The sequence below is a fragment of the Peromyscus californicus genome, unplaced genomic scaffold (assembly GCF_007827085.1).
Source record: "Peromyscus californicus insignis strain IS unplaced genomic scaffold, ASM782708v3 Scaffold_3__1_contigs__length_106647218, whole genome shotgun sequence".
Classification (NCBI taxonomy): Eukaryota; Metazoa; Chordata; class Mammalia; order Rodentia; family Cricetidae; genus Peromyscus; species Peromyscus californicus.
The window spans coordinates 85,680,871-85,704,273 of NW_026294551.1; the positions used below are offsets into that span (position 1 = coordinate 85,680,871).

At 40.0% G+C, this 23,403-nt stretch overlaps 1 protein-coding gene across 13 annotated transcripts in view; it reads left to right on the forward strand.

The window, feature by feature from the left end:
* The window catches only part of Tenm2 (teneurin transmembrane protein 2), a 1,246,916-nt gene that overhangs the window by 296,092 nt on the left and 927,421 nt on the right, over positions 1-23,403 (forward strand). For all 13 annotated transcript variants that reach the window (XM_052758549.1, XM_052758552.1, XM_052758554.1 and 10 more), the window contains exon 3: positions 8,854-9,154. In XM_052758549.1, the coding sequence (XP_052614509.1) occupies positions 8,929-9,154 (226 nt within the window). In that variant the 5' untranslated portion in view covers positions 8,854-8,928. The remainder of the gene's footprint in view (positions 1-8,853; positions 9,155-23,403) is intronic.

The following is a 23,403-nucleotide window of genomic DNA, read 5'->3' on the forward strand; positions in this document are numbered from 1 at the left end:
AGTGGGCTCCAAAAGGCCTGCTCATGAGCCAGGGATGGATTGTGATCCTACTGCCAGGGTCCCCTTATGCAGATGAAGCTACACAACTGTCTGACTAAGCAGAGGGCCTCGTCCAGTCCCATGAAGGCTCCACAGCTTACCCCAGTAATCAGACCCTATTTTCTTAAAACTACTATCGTATTTTCTAATTTTTTCTGAAGCACCTATATTTTACTTTTTACATTGTTAATCCACATTCAGTTGTTCTTTTATAAAATGAGAAAACAGAATTGAGTTTTCCTGCTCATGGGTATCTACCCACCTACCCTTTGTTACCACCAGAGCTTTCTTCACTGAATGACTTTGGCACACTTATAGAGCCAATGAGCATATGGATGTGAATCTGAGTTCTGGGTTCTAGTCTGTAAATATATGTCTCTATCCCTCTGCCAAGTCCTAAGTATAGGAATCCTATAGGTCCCTAAGGTTTAAATTGAGTAGTTTGAGACTTCTCACATTCTTATATTTAAAACAAAATTAACTGTTCTAGTTCCTTTGCCTATCAACACAATTTTACTATAATATTGTCTATGTCTAAACACCTGTTTCCTCTGGGAATTCATGTGAGTTTCAATCAATCTATGTATTAACTTGAGGAGAACTGTTACTTTATTTGACTGAGTCCTCTAACCCATAACCTGATACACATTACCATTTGCTTAGACATTTAATTTCTTTCACCCTGTTCTATACAGTTTCACAAAGTGATTTCTGTGTTTGCCTTATTACATTTACTTCTCATTATTGCACTCTGAGTGATCCTAAGGAGCATTGTGTCTTGATTCCTGGGACCTATGTGTTCATTGCTAGACTATTGAAATGCAAGTATCTTCTGCATGTTTAGTTTGATACCTGTGACCTTGGCACACTCACTCACCCAAGTTCTAGGATTTTATTATAGATCCCATGAATTTTCCCACAGGTGTTATGTCATTTGCGAACAGTGTCAGAGTTATGATGTTTTGTTTTTTCTGGTCTGCATGCTCTAAGATCTAGCATGGTGCTGAATAGGACTGAGGAGAGCAGTTTCACATACCATGTCTTTGGTCTTAGAAGCAAAAGACCAGGTCACCTCTAAGTGGCATGTCAGCTACAGGTATAAGGGTGTTGTTGTTGCTCAAGTTGAAGAAATCCCTTCATTTTTTACTTTTGAGGGAGAGTGTGTTCTGGATGGGTGTAGACTTCTGCCAGATGCTTTTCTGCATTGATTACTAGTGTCACATGATTACAACTCTTTAGCCTAATACCGTGACAGATTATATTCTCTGGTCTTTAGCTACAGATCCAGTTCCTATCCCCAGAATAAGCCCATTTGTCATGGTGTGCAATATTTTTACAAATTACTGAATTCTCTTTGCTAATATAAGGATTATTATATATGTATTTCTGGATGAGAGTGACCTTTGGTTTCCTTTTACCCCTTCCTTCCTTTATTCCTTTGTGACTTGATTTTTTATTTCTGATCCTGCCTCCTTCTCTTTCCCTCCTTTTCCCTCTCTCCTCCCCATCTCCCTTCCTTCTCTCCCTCCCCGCCTTCCTCTCTCCCCCTTTCTCCCCATCTCCCTCCCTTTCTTCTTTCCCTTCATTCCTTCCTCTGCCTTTGTCTAGTTTGGGCCTCAGGGTAATCAGCTTCATAAGGTGAACTGGAAAGTTCTTTCCTCTTGTCAGTTTTTCAGGAGAGATCCTATAAATTTATTCTAATTGTTCCTTCAACATTCAGTAGAACCTTCGAGTGAAACCACCACCACCTGTTTAATTTTAGTGTGAATGACATAATTGAAAGTATTTAACGATCAGGTTGTTCAAGTGGCGTAATTCAGAGTGGGTGAAAGGGTATACTTTGAGTGTTTTGAAGAATCGGTCCTTTTCATCTTGGTTCTCAGAGTGCACATCTGATTGTGATATTTGAAATCCTCTAATTGTCTCTTTCCGATGAACAGGCCCTGTAGCAGCACCTGTTGGTAGCTTGTATCATCTAGACATTGTCAGGCTGACTAGAAGTTTGTCACTTTCATCAATCATTTTTTTTAATCGACATTATGGCTTTTCTCTTGTGTTTTTCTGATTTTCAAATTTATTAATTTTTTTTGACTCTTTGGTATTTCCTTTTGTTCCTTTGAGAATCTTTGTCTGGTTATCTTTCCTAGTTCTGGACATTGAAGCTAAGATTCCCAAACTGGAGGCTTTCCCTATTCTCCAGTGTATAGATGTAGATCTTTCATTTCGCTCTCATCCCCGCTGTGACTGGACACAGATTTTGATGTGCTATTTCGTTTTCATTAACTTTAATGTTTGTGCTGGCTTATCTTGAGACTTCTTCAGCCTGTGGATTATTTAGACAACTGTTCAGTTGTCAAGGGAGAGTCTTACCTCTCTGTTTTTCTTCAGTTTGACTGCTCTGATTTCAGAGACTATAATTAATGTGTGGGGAGTAGGTTTTCTTTTCATTTTGAGACTTCGTTTATGGTCCAGGATAAATGCTATCTTCATGTCACAGGTCACTCCTGAAGAATTTATAATCCTCTGTTATTAGTTAGACTCTGCTGTTTGATGGTCTTCTATTGTGTCCTTGATGCTTTTTATATGAATGGTCTACCCATTTGGAGGACTCAGAGAATGAATCCTCCTATAATATTTGCGACTTTGTCTTCCCTTTCTTTTCTTTCTTTTTCTCTCTCTTTTCTCTTTTTTCCATATATTTTGCTCTGTCTTTTGAATACACACTTACTTAGAATTGTCATATGTTTGCGAAAATTGATCCTTGTATGATCATATAATGCCCTTTTCTGACTCTGATAATTTTCTTTGCCTATTAAAGCCATTTGATACAATATTAATATAGTCATTCTTGTTAGATTTTAATATTTGCATGATATATTTTTTCTTTGCTTTCAATATACCCATACTGTCACAGTTATAGTGACTTATTGGCAGCATAGATTTGGGTCACTTTTAAAATTTGCTCATCTATTTTCTATCTTTTAATTGATATATTAATACAATTTATATTTAATATAATTATCACTTTGTTAGGGCTTAAGTCAGGCATTTTTTGTATTCTATTTATTATCCCATTCTCTATGTTCTTAGTTTGTTTTCTCCTTTCTTGTGAACTACTGTAAATTTTGATAATTCCATTTTGACTTATCTGTAGATTTTTAGTTCATCTCTGTGGATAGATTGTATAGCCGTTTTGTGTGTGTGTGTGTGTGTGTGTGTGTGTGTATGTGTGTATCTTCTCACAGTCTACTTCATCTATATCTTATTATCCAGTGAGATATGGAAAGTTAAGTTTGTTTTTTGTTTGTTTGTTTATTTTCGAGACAGGGTTTCTCTGTGTAGTTTTGGTTCCTGTCCTGGATCTCGCTCTGTAGACCAGGCTAGCCTCAAACACACAGACATCCGCCTGGCTCTGCCTCCAGAGTGCTAGGATTAAAGGAACGCACCACCACTGTCCTGCAAGTTTAGCTGTTTTGACATCCCTTTACTTTTCACATTTTAGAATAATTTCTTAAATATGACCTCGACATAGATTTAGAATCATATCAGAGAGTAATATATTTTTTCACCATTGAAAATAATTTTGTAACCTCAAAGGAAGTGTGTATATTTCATTTTCTACACCTTTGCTTCTTGTGTTCCCTCATCCTTTCTGATGTGTCAGATCCTCCCTTTTATGGATTCCTTTGAGTTTACAGAACAGGTTAGCCACTCTTTCAAAACTGGTCTGCTAGTGATGGGCTACCGTACTTTCCTTCATAAAATTATCTTGACTTCTCCTTCTTTTAAGTAAGTGTTTTAACAAGATACAGTGTGAGGAGATGAACTTCTCCTTCATGCCCCGAAATACATTGTGGTATCTTTCCCATTTACTATGGTTCCAGTGAGCATTCTACCTTCACTTAAACTTAAGTTTTTTCCCTTGTTGGTACATCATCTTTTTCTTTTTCCTCAGTGTTTTCTGGAGCCTTTTCTTCATCTTCCATTTTTCAGAAATTTTACTATGGTATGTATGATGCATCTGCATATGGATGCATTTGAATGTATCTGGTTTGGGATCCATTCAGCTTTGAGAACATTCACCTTAATAATTTCTATCAATGTGGATACATAATACATAAATATATATATTTTTCTTCTGTTTTATATATATAATTGAAAACTTTTCTGTAGAAATTATATATTTTTTTTCCATTCTTTCTTCTCTTCCCTCATTTTGCTGTGGAGACCATATTTCTTGTGTGTGTGTGTGTGTGCACGTGCACACATGTGTGTGTATTTTTAATTGTGTGTATTTCTAATAGGATGGATCTTCTTTGTATTTTATACTTGTTGAGAATTTCTGTTTCTCTGGTATAACTTTTTTTTTGTTTAAGTGTGTTCCTAATTTCTCGTTGAAGCATTTTGATAACCAGTTTAAATTGTTATCTTGGCACTGATCTATGTTGAGTGCCCTTTAATTTTTTTTTTTTTTCGACAAGGTTTCTCTGTGTAGTTTTGGACCCTGTCTTGGACTTGGAACTCGCTCTGTAGACCAGGCTGTCCTTGAACTCACAGAGATCTGCCTGTTTCTGCCTCCCGAGTGCTGTAATTAAAGATGTGCATCACCACTGCCTGGCTGCCTGTTCTATTTTTCATCTAACATGCTCCTTCTTCTTCTTCTTTTTTTAATAACAAGTGATTTTGTTTTTCTACCAACAGAGACACTTTTTTTATATCATGTTGTGATGTCAAGTTTCTAATTCAAACCTTCTATTTTTGCTGGTTTCTTATAACACTGCTCTGGTGAGGGAAGAGAGACTCTCCTTTATTCAGGCTAAGTTACCTTCTAAAAAGACAGGAGTTCTTTGCAGGTACTTGTTTTGGCTCTAGTATAGGATTGGAGGTTATAGACCTGCACTGATTTTCTCTGGGTATTGGGGATAGAATGGTCTTGGTACTGCTTCATGCATGATATCTAGTTATGCTGCCAAGGGAAGAAGGGGTCATTGTCCCTGTCAGGTGGTTGAACACTTCACTTCTCATTAGACCTCTCCCAGTAATGGAGTCAGAGGCGAAGCTTCCTGTACTGTGCAGGTGGAGGACCAGATTCCCTTTGAGAAATGAGCTTCATTATATCCTGCAAAGGATGAAAATCTTGGAACACTTTGGCCTTTTTAGAACCATTTTGCTTCAAATGAGGTGCCTCACTGGCATGGTATCATGATTTCCAGATGAAGGTAGAAATGAGAATATCACCCCCTCACATACCACTGGGTTGCAGGAGTAGGATGGTTGAAATCTAAAGGCTTTATTTTTTTATTAGATGTTTGTTTTTCATAGTTTTTGATACAGAGGGATTGATTTTGTCAGTTTTTCCTTCCTCCTCATCCTCATCCTCCTCTTCCTCCTTCTCCTCTTCCTCCTCCTCCTCTTCTTCTTCTTCTTCTTCTGCTGCTGTTTCTTTTTATATATTTTTTTGTCTGTGCCCATTGATGGTTGGGGATGTCATCTCCCTTTCCTACACATCTGATATGTATGGCACAAAGAAATTGTACTGTTTCATGGATAGTGTAATTGGTACTTTGGTGTATTCTCTTTGCACCATTCAGGATTTTCTTATATTGTTTTATGTATTGAGTTTATTATTTTCATCCACAATTTATGAGGAAAATAGGGAAACATGCATATATCCCATCTGTCAAGAAGAACTTTTCTGGCCTCTTGACTCTTAAAGAGAAGCCAGGGATTCAGATTTTCATATAAATTCTCTTGTTTTGTTGTTTTTCATATTAACAATTTTTAAATTTGCAACCAAATGCAAAACTGTTCATTTACTGGTTGTGTTCACACTCTGCCTAGTTCCTGAAGACGTTAGGTTTCCATAAAATGTGACTAATTTTGTGTCATTGCATGTAAATTTCTAACACTTATTTGGAGGGGTTACTGTTGACAAAGTCAGCTTGGTAATACAGAACTGAGAAAGAGGAGAGTATTAGGGAAAGAACACTGGATGGCAAAGGTGAGTACAGAGATATCCAAACCCAATGACCCTATACTTTACTAACAGATAATAAACATTTAGGCTCCCACTATGGGCATGGTTTTATCCAATAAAATACAATAATAAAATAAAAGCATGTAAAAATATACAACACAGAGCAAAAGCAAGAGAGAACCTTTTGACACAATGCAAAGTGGAACAGATAAATATGGGAATTTTAAGCTCTGCTACGTTGATGATATTAAAATGAATAAACCTAGCGGTGAAGCAAAACAGAAGCAAATTATGAAACTGAACGATAACCTTCAATCTTCAAAACCACCTGTGACTCTGTAGTATTAGTGACACTGTCTTGTTTTTCTTCAACAGTCTGAAGGTATTCTGTGATCAGCTAGTTTAAGCTCTGGCCTGTAGGAGAAAAGTGGCTTCTGGGCATTATCTACTATTTCCCCATACTGCCTTATGCAAGACTCTGACTACATACCTGAATGGAGTATTTTATAGTCAGAAGAGTGAAACATGCACTTCTATCAAGCCCTATTCACATTCTAGGCGCCACACTGGGAAATTTGCTATAATACTGTTTTAATTTTAATGAATGCCCTGTGAAGTAGGTGTTGTTATTTTCCATTTTGACTAATTGAGGAGCCAAGTTACAAGAATTAGACAGGTATTAAACAAGAATGCTGGCTAGTGAGTGGTCATGGTTAGATTGGCATCTGCTAAACCTCAATGACTACACACTCAAATAGACTGTGCATGAATTCCAAAATTATGCTGAAATTAAAGACAAAGGTTGGTTTTTTGTTCGTTTGTTGTTTTGTTTTGTTGGTTTTTTTTGCCACTGGAAATTACATCGATATAATGATAATTGAATTGATTATAGCAAAACAATTTTCCATGCCAATGTCAATGTCCTTCAAAAAGGTCCTAAGGTCTTGACTAGTGACTCTCAAAGGTGTCTCTTAACTTACTGACTGAGGAACTCCAGACTCCGGGAAACTATATAGTTTGTTATCTAAGCAACTAGGGCACATGAATAATTGTTCCTGGGGTTTGTAGCAGGTGTGCACTCTTTCTCATTGCCAATTGTTAAACAGAATTTTCTACACTTCAGGCAGTATTTGATAAAGTGGATGAAGGGTTTATTTAGGAGGATCCTGGAGATAAAAGGACTCTATATGAAGAGAGAAAGAGAGAATGACTTCATTTCTGTTGTCTCTGGCCCCATGCTGTCTACACTACTGGTCACACGGCTTAGTCCTTTTGTACACAGAGATGTCCTACTTCAGTGTCTAAATAGCCAGTGCAGAGCAGGGGGCTTGAGAACTGCAGCTCTGTTCCCCAAGTATTTCCTGACATATTGAAGAGGCAGTGAGCAACAGTAGCCTGGAGAAAAATCATTACCCTGGCTCTGGGCTTTATTTTCCAGTTTAATTAAAATTTGTGTTTGTCTGTTCTGTCCAGGCCCTGGCCCTGTGGTCCATGCTCTTTTGCATGGCAAATGAAATCAGTAAGAACCTACCATTTGGATCTTGGTGTGCCCAAGCATTTTTGTTGTTATTCGCTAGGCAGAAGGTTAGTGTTTTCTCAGTGATACTTGGCATACACTGCCAGGACAAGGGCCAGTTCATATGCTAGAGAAGTTCCTTCCTATCCACTTCTCTACCACATGCATAGTTCGTCTGCATTTTTCCCTTTCTTCAACAGGCCTCCTGGCCCTGGCAGGGTCAGTGTAAATGAAGGTTAATGAAGAGGTGGTTATGTGGGATACACATCTCTCAGTAAGTTCTCTTGTTGATGGGTCCCTGGGAAGGAGTGGCTAGCTGTTTTCAGATTTAGATCTCCAACTGAGAGAACATGGGTTGGGGATTACTGAAGACTGCCTAAAGAAATCAGGAATGGGCTGAGGAGAAGGCTCCGTAGGTAAAGCTCTAGCATTGTAAGCACGAGGGCCTGAGTTTGAATCCCAAGAAGCTGCATAAACCTGGACACCATAGCACTCCCAGGGCTCAGAGAGATAGGAGGTGGAGCCAGGAGAACACACAGCTGCTTATGGGCCACTTAGCCTGGGAGTACACAACAGAGAAAAACAGCAGAGGACCGATACCCAAGGCTGTCTCTGATCTCCAAAAGTCTACTGTGTGATTGCACATGTGTGAATGCACACACACACACACACACACACACACACACACACACACACACACACAGAAGATGATTTACATGTCATCAACACCTGTATTATTATTATTCTCCAGGCCCATTGCAGCAATTTAATGTTAGTTGAATAACCTGTTGTCACAACAAATCACTAATATTTTCAAATGTGCTCCTATACTTCACTTTTTCTTTTGTTCCTTCCTTCATTCCCCTATCATCCTCTCTTCTTCCTACTTCCTTCCTTTCTTCCTCTTTTGATATTTATTTTCTCAGTAATCCTTCTAAACCAAAACAAGCAAACAAACAAACATCCAGCAATGAAACAGAACAAAGTCAGTTTGGTTTTGATCGACTTCATAACTAGATCTCCTACCCAAGTGACAGACAGGCTTATCACTTTATTTGTGCACATACAATCGGGAAATGAGGCTTTTTGTTATTTCTTTCCCTCATAGCTATTAAACTCGACAGTAAGAAAATACATTGATTGTCTAGAGTTCTATGTAGACTGATGGTTTAAGGACAAAGCTTCTCCCAAAGAAGTTGTGCACGCTGGCAAGTTTCCCATTTATGTTTCCACTTGAGTCAGAACTGAAGGAAGACCTTACTGCTTGTAATCACAGTCTGTTATTTGTTATTTACTTGTTTTGTTACTTTTATGCTTCTAGGTGGCTAAAGTGAAAGGTGCCAATACTCCAGCCTGCCCTTTCTAAAAGTTGTGGAGTTCTGTTTCATCTGGAATAATGGACGTAAAGGACCGACGACATCGCTCTTTAACCAGGGGACGCTGTGGCAAGGAGTGTCGCTACACCAGCTCCTCCCTGGACAGTGAAGACTGCCGTGTGCCCACGCAGAAGTCCTACAGCTCCAGTGAGACCCTGAAGGCTTATGACCACGACAGCAGAATGCACTACGGAAACCGAGTCACAGACCTGGTACACCGGGAATCGGATGAGTTTTCCAGACAAGGTAGGTAGCTCTGGCCCACCCATTAGACTCCAGCCCCAATCCTGGCCTGCTCAGTTGAATGGTGATGACTGAAGTTGATAAACACTGATAGTAAGGCAAGTTAGCAAACAATTGTCCAACTAATGCTTGGGTAAAAACAAACCTTTGCCCTATCTAATATCTGTGGGTGAAAAGCCCCTTTTTGTTATCCTGGACACTAGATTCCTCAACAATATGGTAGATGCTTTCAGAGAACTGCCATGATAGGTTTCTTAAGGTGTGACTTGGAGCATGTCCTTGGCTTCATAAAAGGTATTGCTGAGACAATAGAAATCTCTGCCTGGCGGATCTGGTGATTTCCCACTCTTCTTTGAAGCTTACTCTAAACCTCTAAGAACTCAATTTGACTGCTCAATCCACATACTGGCATTCTCAGTCATACTCACTTTGAATAAATGATGTATATGTATTAAAAGACATTTCAGAACTTCCTGGGCACAATAATAGTAAGTTATACACACACACACACACACACACACACACACACACACACACACACACACACTGTGATGCCAAGTCTAAGTTCTGTTTTTATTTCCGTGTTTCAGAGTCTAAGTGGGAACATAAACATTTTAGTCCAATTGCACCCATGTAGTTCTGCCTTTGCCCTTACCAAGACCTATTATTGCAACGCCTCGGTTGATTTAAGAAGACTTCTCTCTCAGACACAAACAGTTGGCATTCTCTTCCTGTCCAGTAGCCATGCAGGATTCCACTGTCAGTTGTCTAGACATGTGAACTGAGGGCGGGCAGTGTGGAGGTCAGAGTCGAAGTCTCCCTTGCTCTGCACTGTGCTTCTGGAACGCCGGCCAAGCGTGTGCTCTGGTCACAGTCATGGCTCAGCAAAACTGAAAGTGCATGCACATGCTGCAGTAGCTGCACTAGATGGGGTCACACAGCAAGCACCCGGGGACTTGGCCCTGTCCAGCTGGGTTAGTGCATCATTTGTTTTGTAATACTGATTCCTAATTTCTTTTTCTGTCCTTGGCAGCAAAGACTGGGATGAATTTAATTCATAAAGAGATAACCACACATGGAATTCACGCCTGGCTTCTTAGCTTCCTCATTCTTATATTTTACTTTTTTATTTTATAGAAAAATGTACATATGTGCGATTAAGTAGTATAGTGTCCAAGATTGATAAATGTACAGGCCAGATGTTGTTCTGAGAATAAGTTCAGATACTCCCATTTGATCCTTGCTCCTGTTGTATTTAACAAAATATTTTTTGAGAAATCAATGAACAGTTGAAATTGCTTTTCTTGTCATTGTAGACCTTTGTAGGAAACAATTTTTATTTGATCTTTAGTCTTATTTTTCTCTGCATCCTCTTCATGAAAATGACATGTACTGATCCTCCAGGAGAAAACAGGGCTGTCTGATGACTGCTCTGGATTAAATGCCTTTGATCTGTGAGTAACTTCAACATGTGGTTTGTTTTATTAAGCTCACACCTGGCCCCACGTAGCGGACAGTGGGAAGTGGAAGGAAAACGGGAAGGACTCCTCGTTTAATTAATGAGCAGAGAGCTCACATTATGAACACGGAGAAATTAGGATGCCTGCCATCGTGTCCAAGGGCATTGCTAAAATAAAGTCACATTTTTGAAAGTGCAGCAGACCTGCAGTGTGGTTGAAAGATTCCGTTTCCTGTCATGGCTTTTGTGTTGTTTTTGTGTCCTGTAATTCTAGGCTGAAATAGATGAAGCTCTTGCTCCTTAAGCCCATGGAAGGTATACCTTGGCTTCTGGATCATGAAGCAAGCTGCAGCTTCCAGGTTATTGTTGAGCTGAGGATTTGCTTGCCACCCTGTTCCTTATTGATATTTACATCACACAAAATCAAATGCTGGGATTTTATTTTCCAGTATACTTTTTTTATTCTTCCTATTTCATCACGGGTCCCTCCATTGATGATAATAATGGAAGTAGCATGGCCGTATCAAGCTCATGGCTTTGCAATTAACAATTCACACATGCCGTGTGTTGTTATTGAGTCCATATTTGTTTGCGTAATGTGTTTGCATGAATTAAAAACTGTGCAGTCCAAAAGTAGAAATGAAAAGGCATTGGGAAGTATTTGCATATGTAAGTGCAATTCCTTCTGAAGGCATCTATGAATTTATGCATGAAAATGTAGTCAGAGGCTGAGTGGATCTACTTTGATGGGTTCTAAAATTGAACTCTGCAGGAAGTAAATAAGCGCATATTTAAGGAGGGGAGTAACTGGAGATACAATCTGGCTAGTGGCACATGCAGCTTGAGACTGAACCACTACAGAGAGGGTTAAAATAAATTTTATACTCAGTAATAACAATAATTTTTAAATGCCATGCATTTTACAGTTTATTTTCTTATTCATGAAATCAAAGTGCAGGATCATCTCCGTACTTATTAGCCTAGAGGTATGTTAGCCAGGATCATAGTGGGATCAGCTCCTACAGTCTCTTTATTTAAAACCCAAGACACTGATCATAAAACAAACATGCTTCTCACATACAAGCAAGTTTGGCAAACACACTTGGTTGGCTCTCCAGATGCTCCCATAGAAAAGAATTGCCATCCAATAAAAGTGATGTGGGGGTCCAGGGTCCTACCTTATCCAGCTCCACAAGCTGGCCGGCTGAGAGATCAAACAGGACAATAGGCCATATCCCAGCAGGAGAAGTGGGCCAGGCATCCCCAGGAGAAGCATTGGAAGCTCCTGTCAAATTGCTTGTACTCTGTTTCCAACACAGATGCCTTCTCTGCCTTCTTCTAACATTATCTCTCCTCTAAATTAGAGACATGTAAATTACCTGTCTGGTTTCCACCTTGGTGTGGTGCATTCTCCTGGTGTGAAGGGAGAGAATTGCTGACCTTAGGTCTTGTGGCCACTGGAGTAATTACTAATTAGTAAATGACTAATCCTTCACTAAATAGCATTCAAGTAGTTCTGGAGTTAATGCGTATGACAAAAGTAAGCAGCGGTCTGACACCTGGTTGCACCGAACCCCACTGCCTCTCAGGAAACAGGTTCTACTTTGAATAATGGAGGTCGGCCAAGTTCCCTAGCAGTTTGCATGAGCCTGTTCTTGTGGACTGTGAAGTTCGGGTGCAGAGCAGTGTGATATGCAGCTGTTCTGCATGGCTTAGGAACCTTGCCTCAGACCTGAATTCCTTCTGCTTTTGCATATCTATGTGACTACACCTCTTGTCTGTGTTCTGCGCTCCACAAGGATGAGTACATTGTTTTAGTTAACATTCAACAGCAACAAGAGGAAAACAATTCTACCAGTCCTCGAGTACATTGTGTTAAGTGCCAATCCAAGCATTTGACTTGTATAAACTCAGTGCTCACAATGTAGTAAGGTGTTGCTCATTCTCCCCTGGCCCCCTCTTTTTTTTTAAATAGATTAGGAAACTGAGTCATGGAAAGATTAACTGAATTATCCAAGGTCAGGTACATAAGAAGTGGAGACAGTTTTCACATACAATGAGTCATATTGACGAACTATGTTTGAGTTAACAAACAAAACCCAATGATTAGACCTCTAAAATCTGGTGGGAAGGACGGTTGATGTTCAATTTCCAACTCTTTATGGATGAGCACTTTGAAATTTTTCTTAATCATGTAGGAAGTCATTACTACCTCAAGCCCCAGCCTTCATGGTCTGTAACCCTATTATGCAATTCTATTCTATAAGCACCACCCTTTTAGGCTTCCTGGCATTGATCCCTCCTACAGCACCTTTATACTAAATGAGCCATACGAAACTTGCTAGGAAGGAAAACTGCACTGAGCCTCCAGCAAAGGTTCCCTACCATTCCTTGTAGTCATCACCTATTGCCCAACCTCTCAACCCGAAATGGTGATCAAGAATGCTGTAAGTTTAGGATATGAACGATATTGGTTACCTAAGCAGAACTGGCTGCTTGCTGTGTAAAGCTGTGCCCAGTGGACCAAAAGATTCACCCTGGTGTTTATTCCTCAAAAAGCCTTCCCTTCTAGTTAGTAGTTCAAGTCTCTTGAGGGGGGAGGAGGCAAGATTGAATTCTTCTGTGTATCTCAAGCTGTTTGGGTCAAGGTTAAATAAAGAATTAGGAAAAATTGGATTTTTGAAAGTTTGCTTTTATTAGCTCAGTCAGTTCTAAAAAAGGCAATATATGTCACTAACTAATGTACTTTAGAAATGTGTAAACACACATATGCACATTTTAAACTAAGTTTATCTGAGTATTTTATAAACTATATTCTCACTTCTGATATCTTTAAAATAATTTGTGCAATAAATTTTGCTCTGTGTAATTTGGCATAACATAAATGTAGCCCATGTTAATGAACCAGAAATTTACGATCCACTAGCAAGCTGGAGACACTTATCTGTATTGATTTAGCTGACATTAGATAGAGAAGGTACTTTGGATACCTTGGATGCATTGGAAACCTGTAAGAATTCCTGTCCACAAATCTCTCCAAATATCTCTTGTGAATATCCTAAAATCATTGCTGTGAAGTGGAAACCCCAGCACTTTTATTTAGCTATATGGAACAACCTTTAGGTTTGAATGAGGTTGGAGGGTTCGGTTACTATTTGCAAGACCAAAATGTAACTTGAAGAGATTGCCATAAATATATTCTACTATCCCTAGGTAATACTTCTTTTCATAATGCAGCAGAGAATAACAGCATTTCCATTTTTTTTTTTTTTTTGGTTGTCTTGCTGTTTTACAAGGTCTGAAGGACTCTATGAGGAAGCCTCTATGACCTTTCAGTATTACATGATTTACAATATCGTGGTTGACTAACTCAGATTCTTATTCCTTCATGTAAGAGGCTTGTGGTAATAGAATGAAGAATGCAGAACCTATGTATACAATTTATGATAGACAATGCTGTGTGTAGTACCAGAGTGACCTGCATCAAACTGAAAAAAGACTGCCACTTTCCTTCATTTTGGAAGAGTTTCAACCAATTATTAATATTGGAATTGTTTCCTTCAGGTGTGCACTTGTCATAATATGGATGCTGCCCTTCATAAATTCAGCTGGAGATATTATAATGACTGCTATCTTAATCCTCCTATGACTAGTATAAGTAACAATCATCCATTCTCTGACATTTCTAATATTTCAGACAGCAGAAATCTTTCATTTCCTTGCATTTGACCGCCATGACATCTTCAAACCGAGAATCCCTCTTCCAGCTTATTGAGAGAGTGAGTCTGACTCCCTGTAGACTATAACTCTTGCTTCCAAAGATGAACACAACTCACACATTATGTCCCAATTTTTATAAATGAATGAATGAAATCGTCTCGCAACTGTCAATTGATTCCAACACACTGGAAGAAAGACACTAGTCAAACAAGTTTACACATTGCAAATAAAAGGGCTGAAAGAAATATTGTATGGTAAGGTTCTTGGACACAGTTTTATAGAGGTGTGAATTTTATGATATGTAAATAAATATGTATTTCAGGAATAAGTTTAATTAAGAAAAAACTTAATCTGTATAATCCATGAAGAAAATTAACACCTTCTCATCACTTACAATTTAGGCACCTTGTCTCCTTGAGTTGATCCTTTCTGTATTTTTAGTGTTAGTATTCTTTACTCTTCTAGGAATAGGTATGTATTTTCCAGTAACTTCAGTCTTTAAGGCATTGGTCCAGCAGTTTATCCATCAGACAGTTGACTACTGGCAACTTCACATTCAACTTTAGATGTAAAATTTTTTCCACTCATTTTCCATTTCTCATTCATTGTCTGTGGAACTCTCAGTCCTTGGAGTTTCATCCCAATGTTTTATTCTCCCTTCTTCCTAGGGCTTTCCTTAAGACATTCTTACTTATAGCACTTCAAAGGATAGTGTTTCTATTTCTCAAGACAACTTTAGTTACAAGTGGTGCTGTCCCAACTCTCATTAGCTTATGAGGAAAAATGTCTTGACTGACATTTCTAGAAGACCTAGCAATACCTTTCACACCACACTTATCTTCTCTTGCTTCTTGTTTTCTTTGTTTGGCTTCTCTCTTCAGAGAGGTCTACCTGAAGATGTCTGAAGAAGACCTCCCTGTCAAAGTCCTCTTACTTGGAAACACTATGGAAAAATGGGCCTTTCCTTTTTAAAACAATGTTTTCCAACCTTCAGCAGAACACTGCCAAGAAACCTTCAGCTAGACTAGTCATTGGACATGTTCTGATAAATTTCCTGTGATGTTGGTGGGATATTTCTGAAACTCAGACCTTTCTTGTGCTTTTAGATAACAGAGAGTAGGTTTCTATTAAAGCTGAGATAATAGGATTACTTGTAGGAAAGACAGGTTCTGCTATCAGAAGTTAGAAAGAAAAACTCACTGACCTTATAACAGGTGCCCCAATGTCATCGATGCTCAGCACTGAAATCTCCCTGTGATGTTTTTCCAAATACTACTTGCACTTTGCAAATGTTCCTGTGAATATTTCTTTCTATTTAATTTACAAACTTATTTGTTTTCTCTCAAAATCCATTTGCATTGCTTTAATTGCCCAGCCTTTAGGAAAGGTATCACAACCTTTTTATCATAGGTAGTTTTCCAAGATGGTACCACAAGCCTTTTATTGTAGGTAGTCTTCCAAGATGTCTTTCTTCTTGACTTTTTGATGTTGATGTTCACCACATCATGCCCATTAATTTTTCTTCATTCATCTTAAAGTTTTGTCTTCCAATGAGAACCTAGAAATGTTTTGGCAACATACATCTGTTCCATAATTTTAGATGTCCCCTTTCCTAAGGCCTTCCCCTGATGTGTTTTGTATACTACACATTGCTGTAGGTTATAAACACTGCCTTTTTCTCTTCAAATTAACCACCAGATAATAATAATAATAATAATAATAATAATAATAATAAATAAAAACTATTTTTTGGAAAAAAACAATACATGGGTAAAAACACCATCCAACAAAGGTTGGCAGTTTTGAAGAGACATTATATAATAGATATATAATTAGATACAGTATGATAAGCCCTATGGAAAGGAAAACTTTGGATAGTTGAGAGAGACATCACCCTGAAAGATGTGGCCTCCCCTAAACTGTGATATCCTTGTGCATCAAATAAGAGATGAGCCATCCATGATTCAAGAGTAGTTAGTAAAACAAACAAACAACAAAAATATATGCAAAGGCCAGAAGTAGCAGAGTTTGGTTGTCCTAAGAATTTAAAGAAATCTGTGTTAGCCAAACGTGTGGGAGTGAAGGAACTGGGGTGGTAGAGGGAAATAGACTTTAGTGGCATTTTAGGACATTTGCGTTGGCTTCTGTTTATAGAAAATGTCACAGGGAAACAGGATTGCCAGTGGGTGCATTGGGAGATAATGTATTTAAGCATGCAAACCTACTGGCCTGAACTGGGATCACAGGGATGGCTGGACTTGGCGTTTCATGATGCTGTGCATGTGGCGATATATCTGTTGTCCTGGGACTCAGGTTGGTGATAGCTGATTTCTCCTCCATAGGAAAATACTGCATTTGTGATGCCATTTCCTTAAGAGCCTGGAAAGGTCAATGCTTGTAAATAACCTCAGAAGCAGAAGTGCATGGATTGCTTCTTCAATTTTTTCTGGAATGGCAGACATGTACCTTAGTATAGAAGTAGAATGCTCTAAGTATTTGGAATACTCTCCTCAATCATGGTAGCTGCCTGCCTATGTCAAGAGCAAGAGTATAGGCAGAGTACCTCAAGTGGGTCTATGGCAAGGAAAGCTCTGAGAAAGATGGTATTATGTGTATTCCAATGTACAAAACACAGACTAGTGTGTATTCTCTGTCATCTGCTAAATAGGCCCAAACTTCAAACTTCTGAGCAGAGGTGTGTGTGTGTGTGTGTGTGTGTGTGTGTGTGTACATTTGAGCACAAGTGAATAAACATTTTGTATCTGCCTGCTGGCAACTTTAATGGGAAAACTAAAGATGCTTGGAAGATTAAAGCAAGACTCTCTGGGAAGTGATGGCATGGGACAAACAGAGTGAGGCTAAAAGGAGAGCTGTGGATGTTGCCACAGATCCCAATTCTTCCAGTTCTCTCTGTGCTGGTGCTAATCCCCAGGGCTTAAAACAGAAGATGAACTTGTTTGTGGGTTAAGACGGTTTGTGAGACTGTGACCCCTTGAACTCAAGGTGTTCTTACACCATGCAAGTGATGATGGCTAACAGGCAGTTATCTGTACAATTTTTTTTGATGTCCTGGAGAGAAGCCTGAGCTGTATAGAAAGTATAGAGATGGAGGAGTTGATAGTTAATAATCTCCTGGGATTTGGTGTGATCATCTTGGCAAAATGTGCCAAAAAATAAGGAGATCCCATGAGGACTCAGACAATCAAAGGACAGGAAAAGAAAAGAACCTTTTCTTTTGATGAGGCACTGGAATAGCCTCACTATACTTTACGCACTGTGCCTGGCTATGTTTGATTTCTTATTCCAAATGTTAGTTTTATTTCCTATCTCAATAATTAGAGTCAGTCTGATTTTTGTCTCCTAAGCCAGAAGTCACAGGTATAATAGGCACTTATTTGTCTCCAAAGTATGTTTTTATTTAGCCCACAGATTGAGGTAGAAAGTTGAAATACCGAAGACGTGGCTCCCAAATAGAGCACTTGCCTAAATGGTCAAAGCCCCCTAGCCCAGCATCTAATCTATAATGCTTCAGAGGTATAGTGGTAGAACCAGAGAGAAAGAGACAGATACACACACATACATACACACACACACACACACACACACACACACACACACACACATACACACACACACACACACACACACACACACACACACACACACACACACACAGAGAGAGAGAGAGAGGAACAGAGATAGAAATGATAGAGACAGACAAGGAGAAATAAGGGACAGGGAGGAAGGGTTTGAGTCAAATACTCCTATCATGATCTCTTCTATTCACTTCCTTGTAGAATACCAAATCTCTGTCTATTCCAAACCTATTCACACAAGAGACTTCAACTGTGGGCTTTCTCTTTGGTGATACTTTGTGCCTTCCATATTCTTTCACCTCTTATAGGCTGCCTTTGTGTTGTCTCAGAGTGGCTTAGTTGAGGTAGACTTAGCTTACTGAGACTCTCCATGAATAGGAGCTAAGCAAAGTACCCTGAGCTGTCCTGCTTTTACTTACAGATATAATGCAAGAAAGTTTGGTTTTTTTTTTATTATTGGCTTGTCTCTCCTTCAAATGAGGATTATTTAAAGCACAGAAAGGGACACCATTGCCTGTTTGTCTGTCTAGCTGTCTGTTCAGCCTGGCAACACCACAACCTATTGGATGAGAGGCCAACAGGAATGTTTTCTGCTGCAGGACATGTTGCTTACATATTGAACTTCAGTCTCAGGTCCTTGTATCTGGGTGCTGGTGACAGAATATCATCATTCTAGGCTGGTGTCACCTCTTGTGGTGGAGCATCTGTGGGGACCTCTTTTGTTGCATATGTAGAAGAACTTCAGAGTATATAGGCTCAGCAATGGATACCACTTTTTCACTGGAAACTTGAGAAAAATGTGTACAGTGAAGGATGGAGCAGTGGTCAGGGTCTGCCTCATTATGCTTTGCAGGCTGGGTTTATGGCTAGTGCTACGCCACCAACTGATGAGTCACCACACTGATAGTATTAAAGGAAACATTACATTTTCAATGTCATGTTTGAGGCTTATAATTTAATTTTCAGCTCTGGCAATCCCAGAAGCATCCCTAGAGATATGGTAGGAGGGGGCTGTAGCATGTCCCCCAGAATGAATCCATGTTCTTGTTCACTCCGTGAGCACCTTCATTGGCATGCACGCCTCACAAGCTCTGGTTCTGCTGCTGTAGTCAGACTCTCACTCTACCAAGTGACTCGATATTCCTCCAGCACGAGCTGCCTTCCTCCCCTCTCAACCTCAAGTCAGGTCTCCTTCAGTCATAAATCTCTGCTGGGAACCATCAGAGCAAATATCGAATGTGCACAAAGATATTAAAAATAACTGCAGCACAGACTTATCTAATAATGTTCAACAGCCTTTTATAATATTTGGAATATTTTGCCAAAGTTACTGTGAGCATTATGCTTAATGCATTTTCCCCAAGACAGAAGCATCTTTTCAAGAATGAAAAAGAATCAACAGAGAGAGTCAGGTGGGCTGTATTGTGTTTTCAGCTCAACCTCTTCTACTTCTCTCTCTTTTCCTTTGGCCAGAGACGGAGAATGTGAAGCTTCTCTTTGTTCCCTGATTTATGAATAGTCGGCATTGGGCGATTGCAGTCCCAGTGGGATGCATTTTATTTTAAAAATAGTTTGAAGCACTTTCTTTTAAATTCCCCTATGTCTGGAGCCGCCTTGACCGGGTAATGCTTGCTTCTCGGTGTGTCCTTGTGCGGTTAAGGTCTGCCCCACGTGCTGGGAATTAAAGCACTGATTTTATTTGTAGCACTTTGAACCAAAATGTTGAATGTATTTGGAAAGTAATTCCAGAGGGTTAAATTTGTTTCTATGGATCTAGTTTTTGCAGGTAGAACATTGATAAAAGCCCGGGGGGTGGGGGGTGGGCAAGTATTACTGTAATGTCCTAAAAAGAAAATTCCAGGCAACTGCAGCAGAAATATCCATAGGCCAAACTAATCTCTCTTCAAATGACTGTGGATTCAGGTGACTCACCATCAGATTTAAAAGGACCCCTGTTCACCTGGCAGCCTTGGGTTCAAATTCTCCTTAGTTTTCAGTGACATTTCATTTAATGCTTGTCCCCTGACATTTGTCTGCACTGCAAAAGCTCTTCACAGAGCTGACCCAGTTAACACTTTCTGCTTTGGAAAGCCAGAGATGGAACAGCAGGGAGACCATCACACAGTACCCAGTTGTCATAGCTGAATACTGAGGAGGCAGTGAACCCGGCCACATTCCAGGACATCTCTGTCTCTGGACTGGTGGTGGGGTGTCTGCTGCCTTGGAGAGTTTAAAAAGCCCAGTGTTTGAAGCCCACCTGAAGACCAGGTACATCACAGCTTCCTACATGCGAGGGGTGGGATGAAGGATGCCCTAAAGGTGGATACTTAAAATATTATATTGATTTGTTCATTTGTTTAATTTATTTAGTGTGTGTGTGTGTGTGTGTGTGTGTGTGTGTGTGTGTGTGTGTGTGAGAGAGAGAGAGAGAGAGAGAGAGAGAGAGAGAGAGAGAGAGAGAGAGAGAGAGAGAGCGCTACTTGCCATATGGTTCCTCAGGTCCTGCTCAGGTTTAAATATTTTTCAACACAGAGTCTCTCATCCTACTGAGCACACCGCTTAGACCAGGCTGCCTGACCCTCGCCTGCCTCCCCAGCACTGGAACTGGAAGTACATGGCGCCACTACTGGCATTTTTACAGTGTCATCTGGGGATCAAACTCAGATCCATGTGCATACAAGGCAAGCACTTTATAAACTAAGCTATCCCTCTAGCTTCTAAGGACTATATTTTTATATAAATCAAATTTGAGTACATCATCCTATGCCTGAACAGACACACTTCCTAATCTAGCCCCTTCTTTGGTGACTGATGGCACTCTCAGGGCTATAGGCCTTGTTCTTAGTATAGTAGTGACTTCGACTCTCATTTTTCATTTAGAAGCCTATCAGTATAGATTTGTTAGATCAACCCTAATTTTTATTGGGTTTCAATTTATATATTCCATTATCCCAACCAGAAGCCAACTCTTTAGTGTTCGTGCAACTGTGGCCTGCCACGTGCCATCTCAAGAAGCAACACAAGTGAGTCTATTGCCATGTTCCACTCCTCTACTCTTGAGGCAGGAGAAGCAGGTGGCCTGATTCTTCCATCCGCTCTGCTTCTCCTCATCTTGCTTGCTGTTAAACATTGTAAGTGGAGATTTAATTTGAGCACCTGGCTGGGGATGTAGTTCATAATCAATTAATTATGTTAATTGATCTAACACCCTCAAAGTCAAAGCAGCAATGATGAATTTGGTATCTCCATGGGAAGAAGTATAGGCTAGTTGCATTCAGATTGAAAAGTGAAGATGCTGAGGAAGGGTGTCACATGTAGTGTGTCTCTACCTCCTTTCTGGAGTGAGTGTGTATTAAGAGTAAGGGTAGTTACACAGAGGCAGAATGTCCCCTAATCACAGGGACTAGGCAGGTCAGATAGATAGATGAAGTAGACTAGGTTTTCAAGCACATGATGTGCTGGAGAGTACTCTCACTTGGAGCTTACATGTCCAGAATTAGTACCTCTTAGGAAAGGCACATTGGTTTCATTGTGGAAATCTGGTTTAATTCTACTAGATCTTCCAACTTCTGATGAAAAGAGGAAAGCTAGAATTTGCTCATGAAATTTCTAGATTTTAAACGTTCCTAGAAGGCTCATTCACAGAGCAAAGTAAGCTTCTAGTGACATCCTGACTTCATTTCTTGCCTTGGTCTTTCCTGCTACTGAGGGCCTGAATATACTCCTGGGCAGGACAATGAAGTCCAGGAGTTCAGGGCGACAACAGCTGGTGGCTTTTTTTATTTGAGCTAATAAACTAAAAGGTGAACTTGTGATAGGTGTGATAAATAGCCTTCCTTCATTCTGCCATGCAGGGCCCAAGGCTCCATGGAGAGTCCTGGGTCCGTTCCCAGGAGGTCCTCAAGGCAGGGAGCAGCTCTGTGACTCATCATTGAATTGGATTTCCCTCCTCCCCTGCTTCTGTTCCTGTCCCTCACTCTGCTCTTTCAAATCTTTCCCAATGGAGCAACTTGTTCCCAAGCCCTTGCCTCAGTCTCTGCTAACGGTGTCAATCAGGTTAAGAAAAGTGGCAGCTAATTCCTTTTCAGAGTCACTGTGTGGGCCAAGAGAAGATTCTATAGGGCAGTGACTTTCCCGAGGCTGCCAGTGTGGTGCCTGTGTTTCAGGACATGGCAGGTTGACTGAAAAAGCATGGGGCTTGACTTGCAAGAACAATTTAATCCTTACTGAATATAACTAAACTTTATAAGATTTCCCATTCGTTTCAGACTGTTTTACAGAAGGAATCTTGTGCTTTTCTGTTTACATGTGTGGTTTGGTTGGGTTTTAGGAGAATTTTAATAAGCTTTTCATTTTAGAATAGTTTCAGAGTCACATAAACACTGTAAAAACCGAAAATTGCCTACTTGGCATTGTAGCTACTGATAGTGTCTTCAGTTCATAAGGGATTTCTCATGACATGCCTAGGAAGTCTCCCATTGTTTTCCCCTTTGAAGTCACCATGTCAGATCTCACAAAGTGCACAGTAGGAAGCCATACACAGACTCCATAAGTTCCCTGTGGGCCACAACCGTGCCCCTGCTCCCTTAGCAGCAGCCAGCACAGTATTTTTGGATATTTAATCAATGTGTATTGAACAAGGGATTCCTGTCATGTACCAGAGTCTGGAGGGAAGGTGTCTCTTCCCAAAGCCTCCATCTGTATCCCCCTACCTAACACCCTATCCTCTCAGGCCTGCCATTTGCCTCTACTAGTGGAGTTTGGGAAATGATCATTGGAAGGCAAGATTTTCTGGTTTGTGATGGCTTTCCCAGACCCATCACACTCTCATCCATAATACAGTGAGCTGCACCTATGAGTCTGGATACCTTGAATGCTTTCTAGGACAGCCCTGCATGTTACCTGAAAGAAAGGCAACATGAATTTCATTTCTTTTCATGTATCTCATGCATTTGTTGGGAAGTTAACAAAAATATAATTAATAGCACATGACATAATCTCAGCTTCAGATATCAGAACACCTTTACAACATCTTTCTATTAATCCCTTTGATCCTCTAACTACTTCACATTCCAGCAATAATGTTGTCAGTGCTCATGGGTAGCTCTTTACCTTATTTTTCACATCAGGATAACCAATAGTCATAAAATGGTGTGCTGGATAGTCCAGCATTGACTGCCTCCAATCTGGAGAGGCTGAGAGCATGGTAGCTGCTTAGTGTGCTAGGCTAGCAGCTTCTGCAGATCCAAGGGGCTAACGTCCTCAGGGATTTCGGAAGAGCCACTGCTCTTCAGTTTGCATTGTCAATCCCGAGAAACTGGGCTCCCATGCCAGTGAAGGCTAAGAGCAACAGTAGCAACAACAGAATAGATGCAACTGCAGGTGGGCAAAAAGCAAGTTTTGGGTCTCCTAATATTAGACTATCACCAGAATATATTGCCCACTCTGGGGGAGCATCTACCCCCTTCAGTTATTCC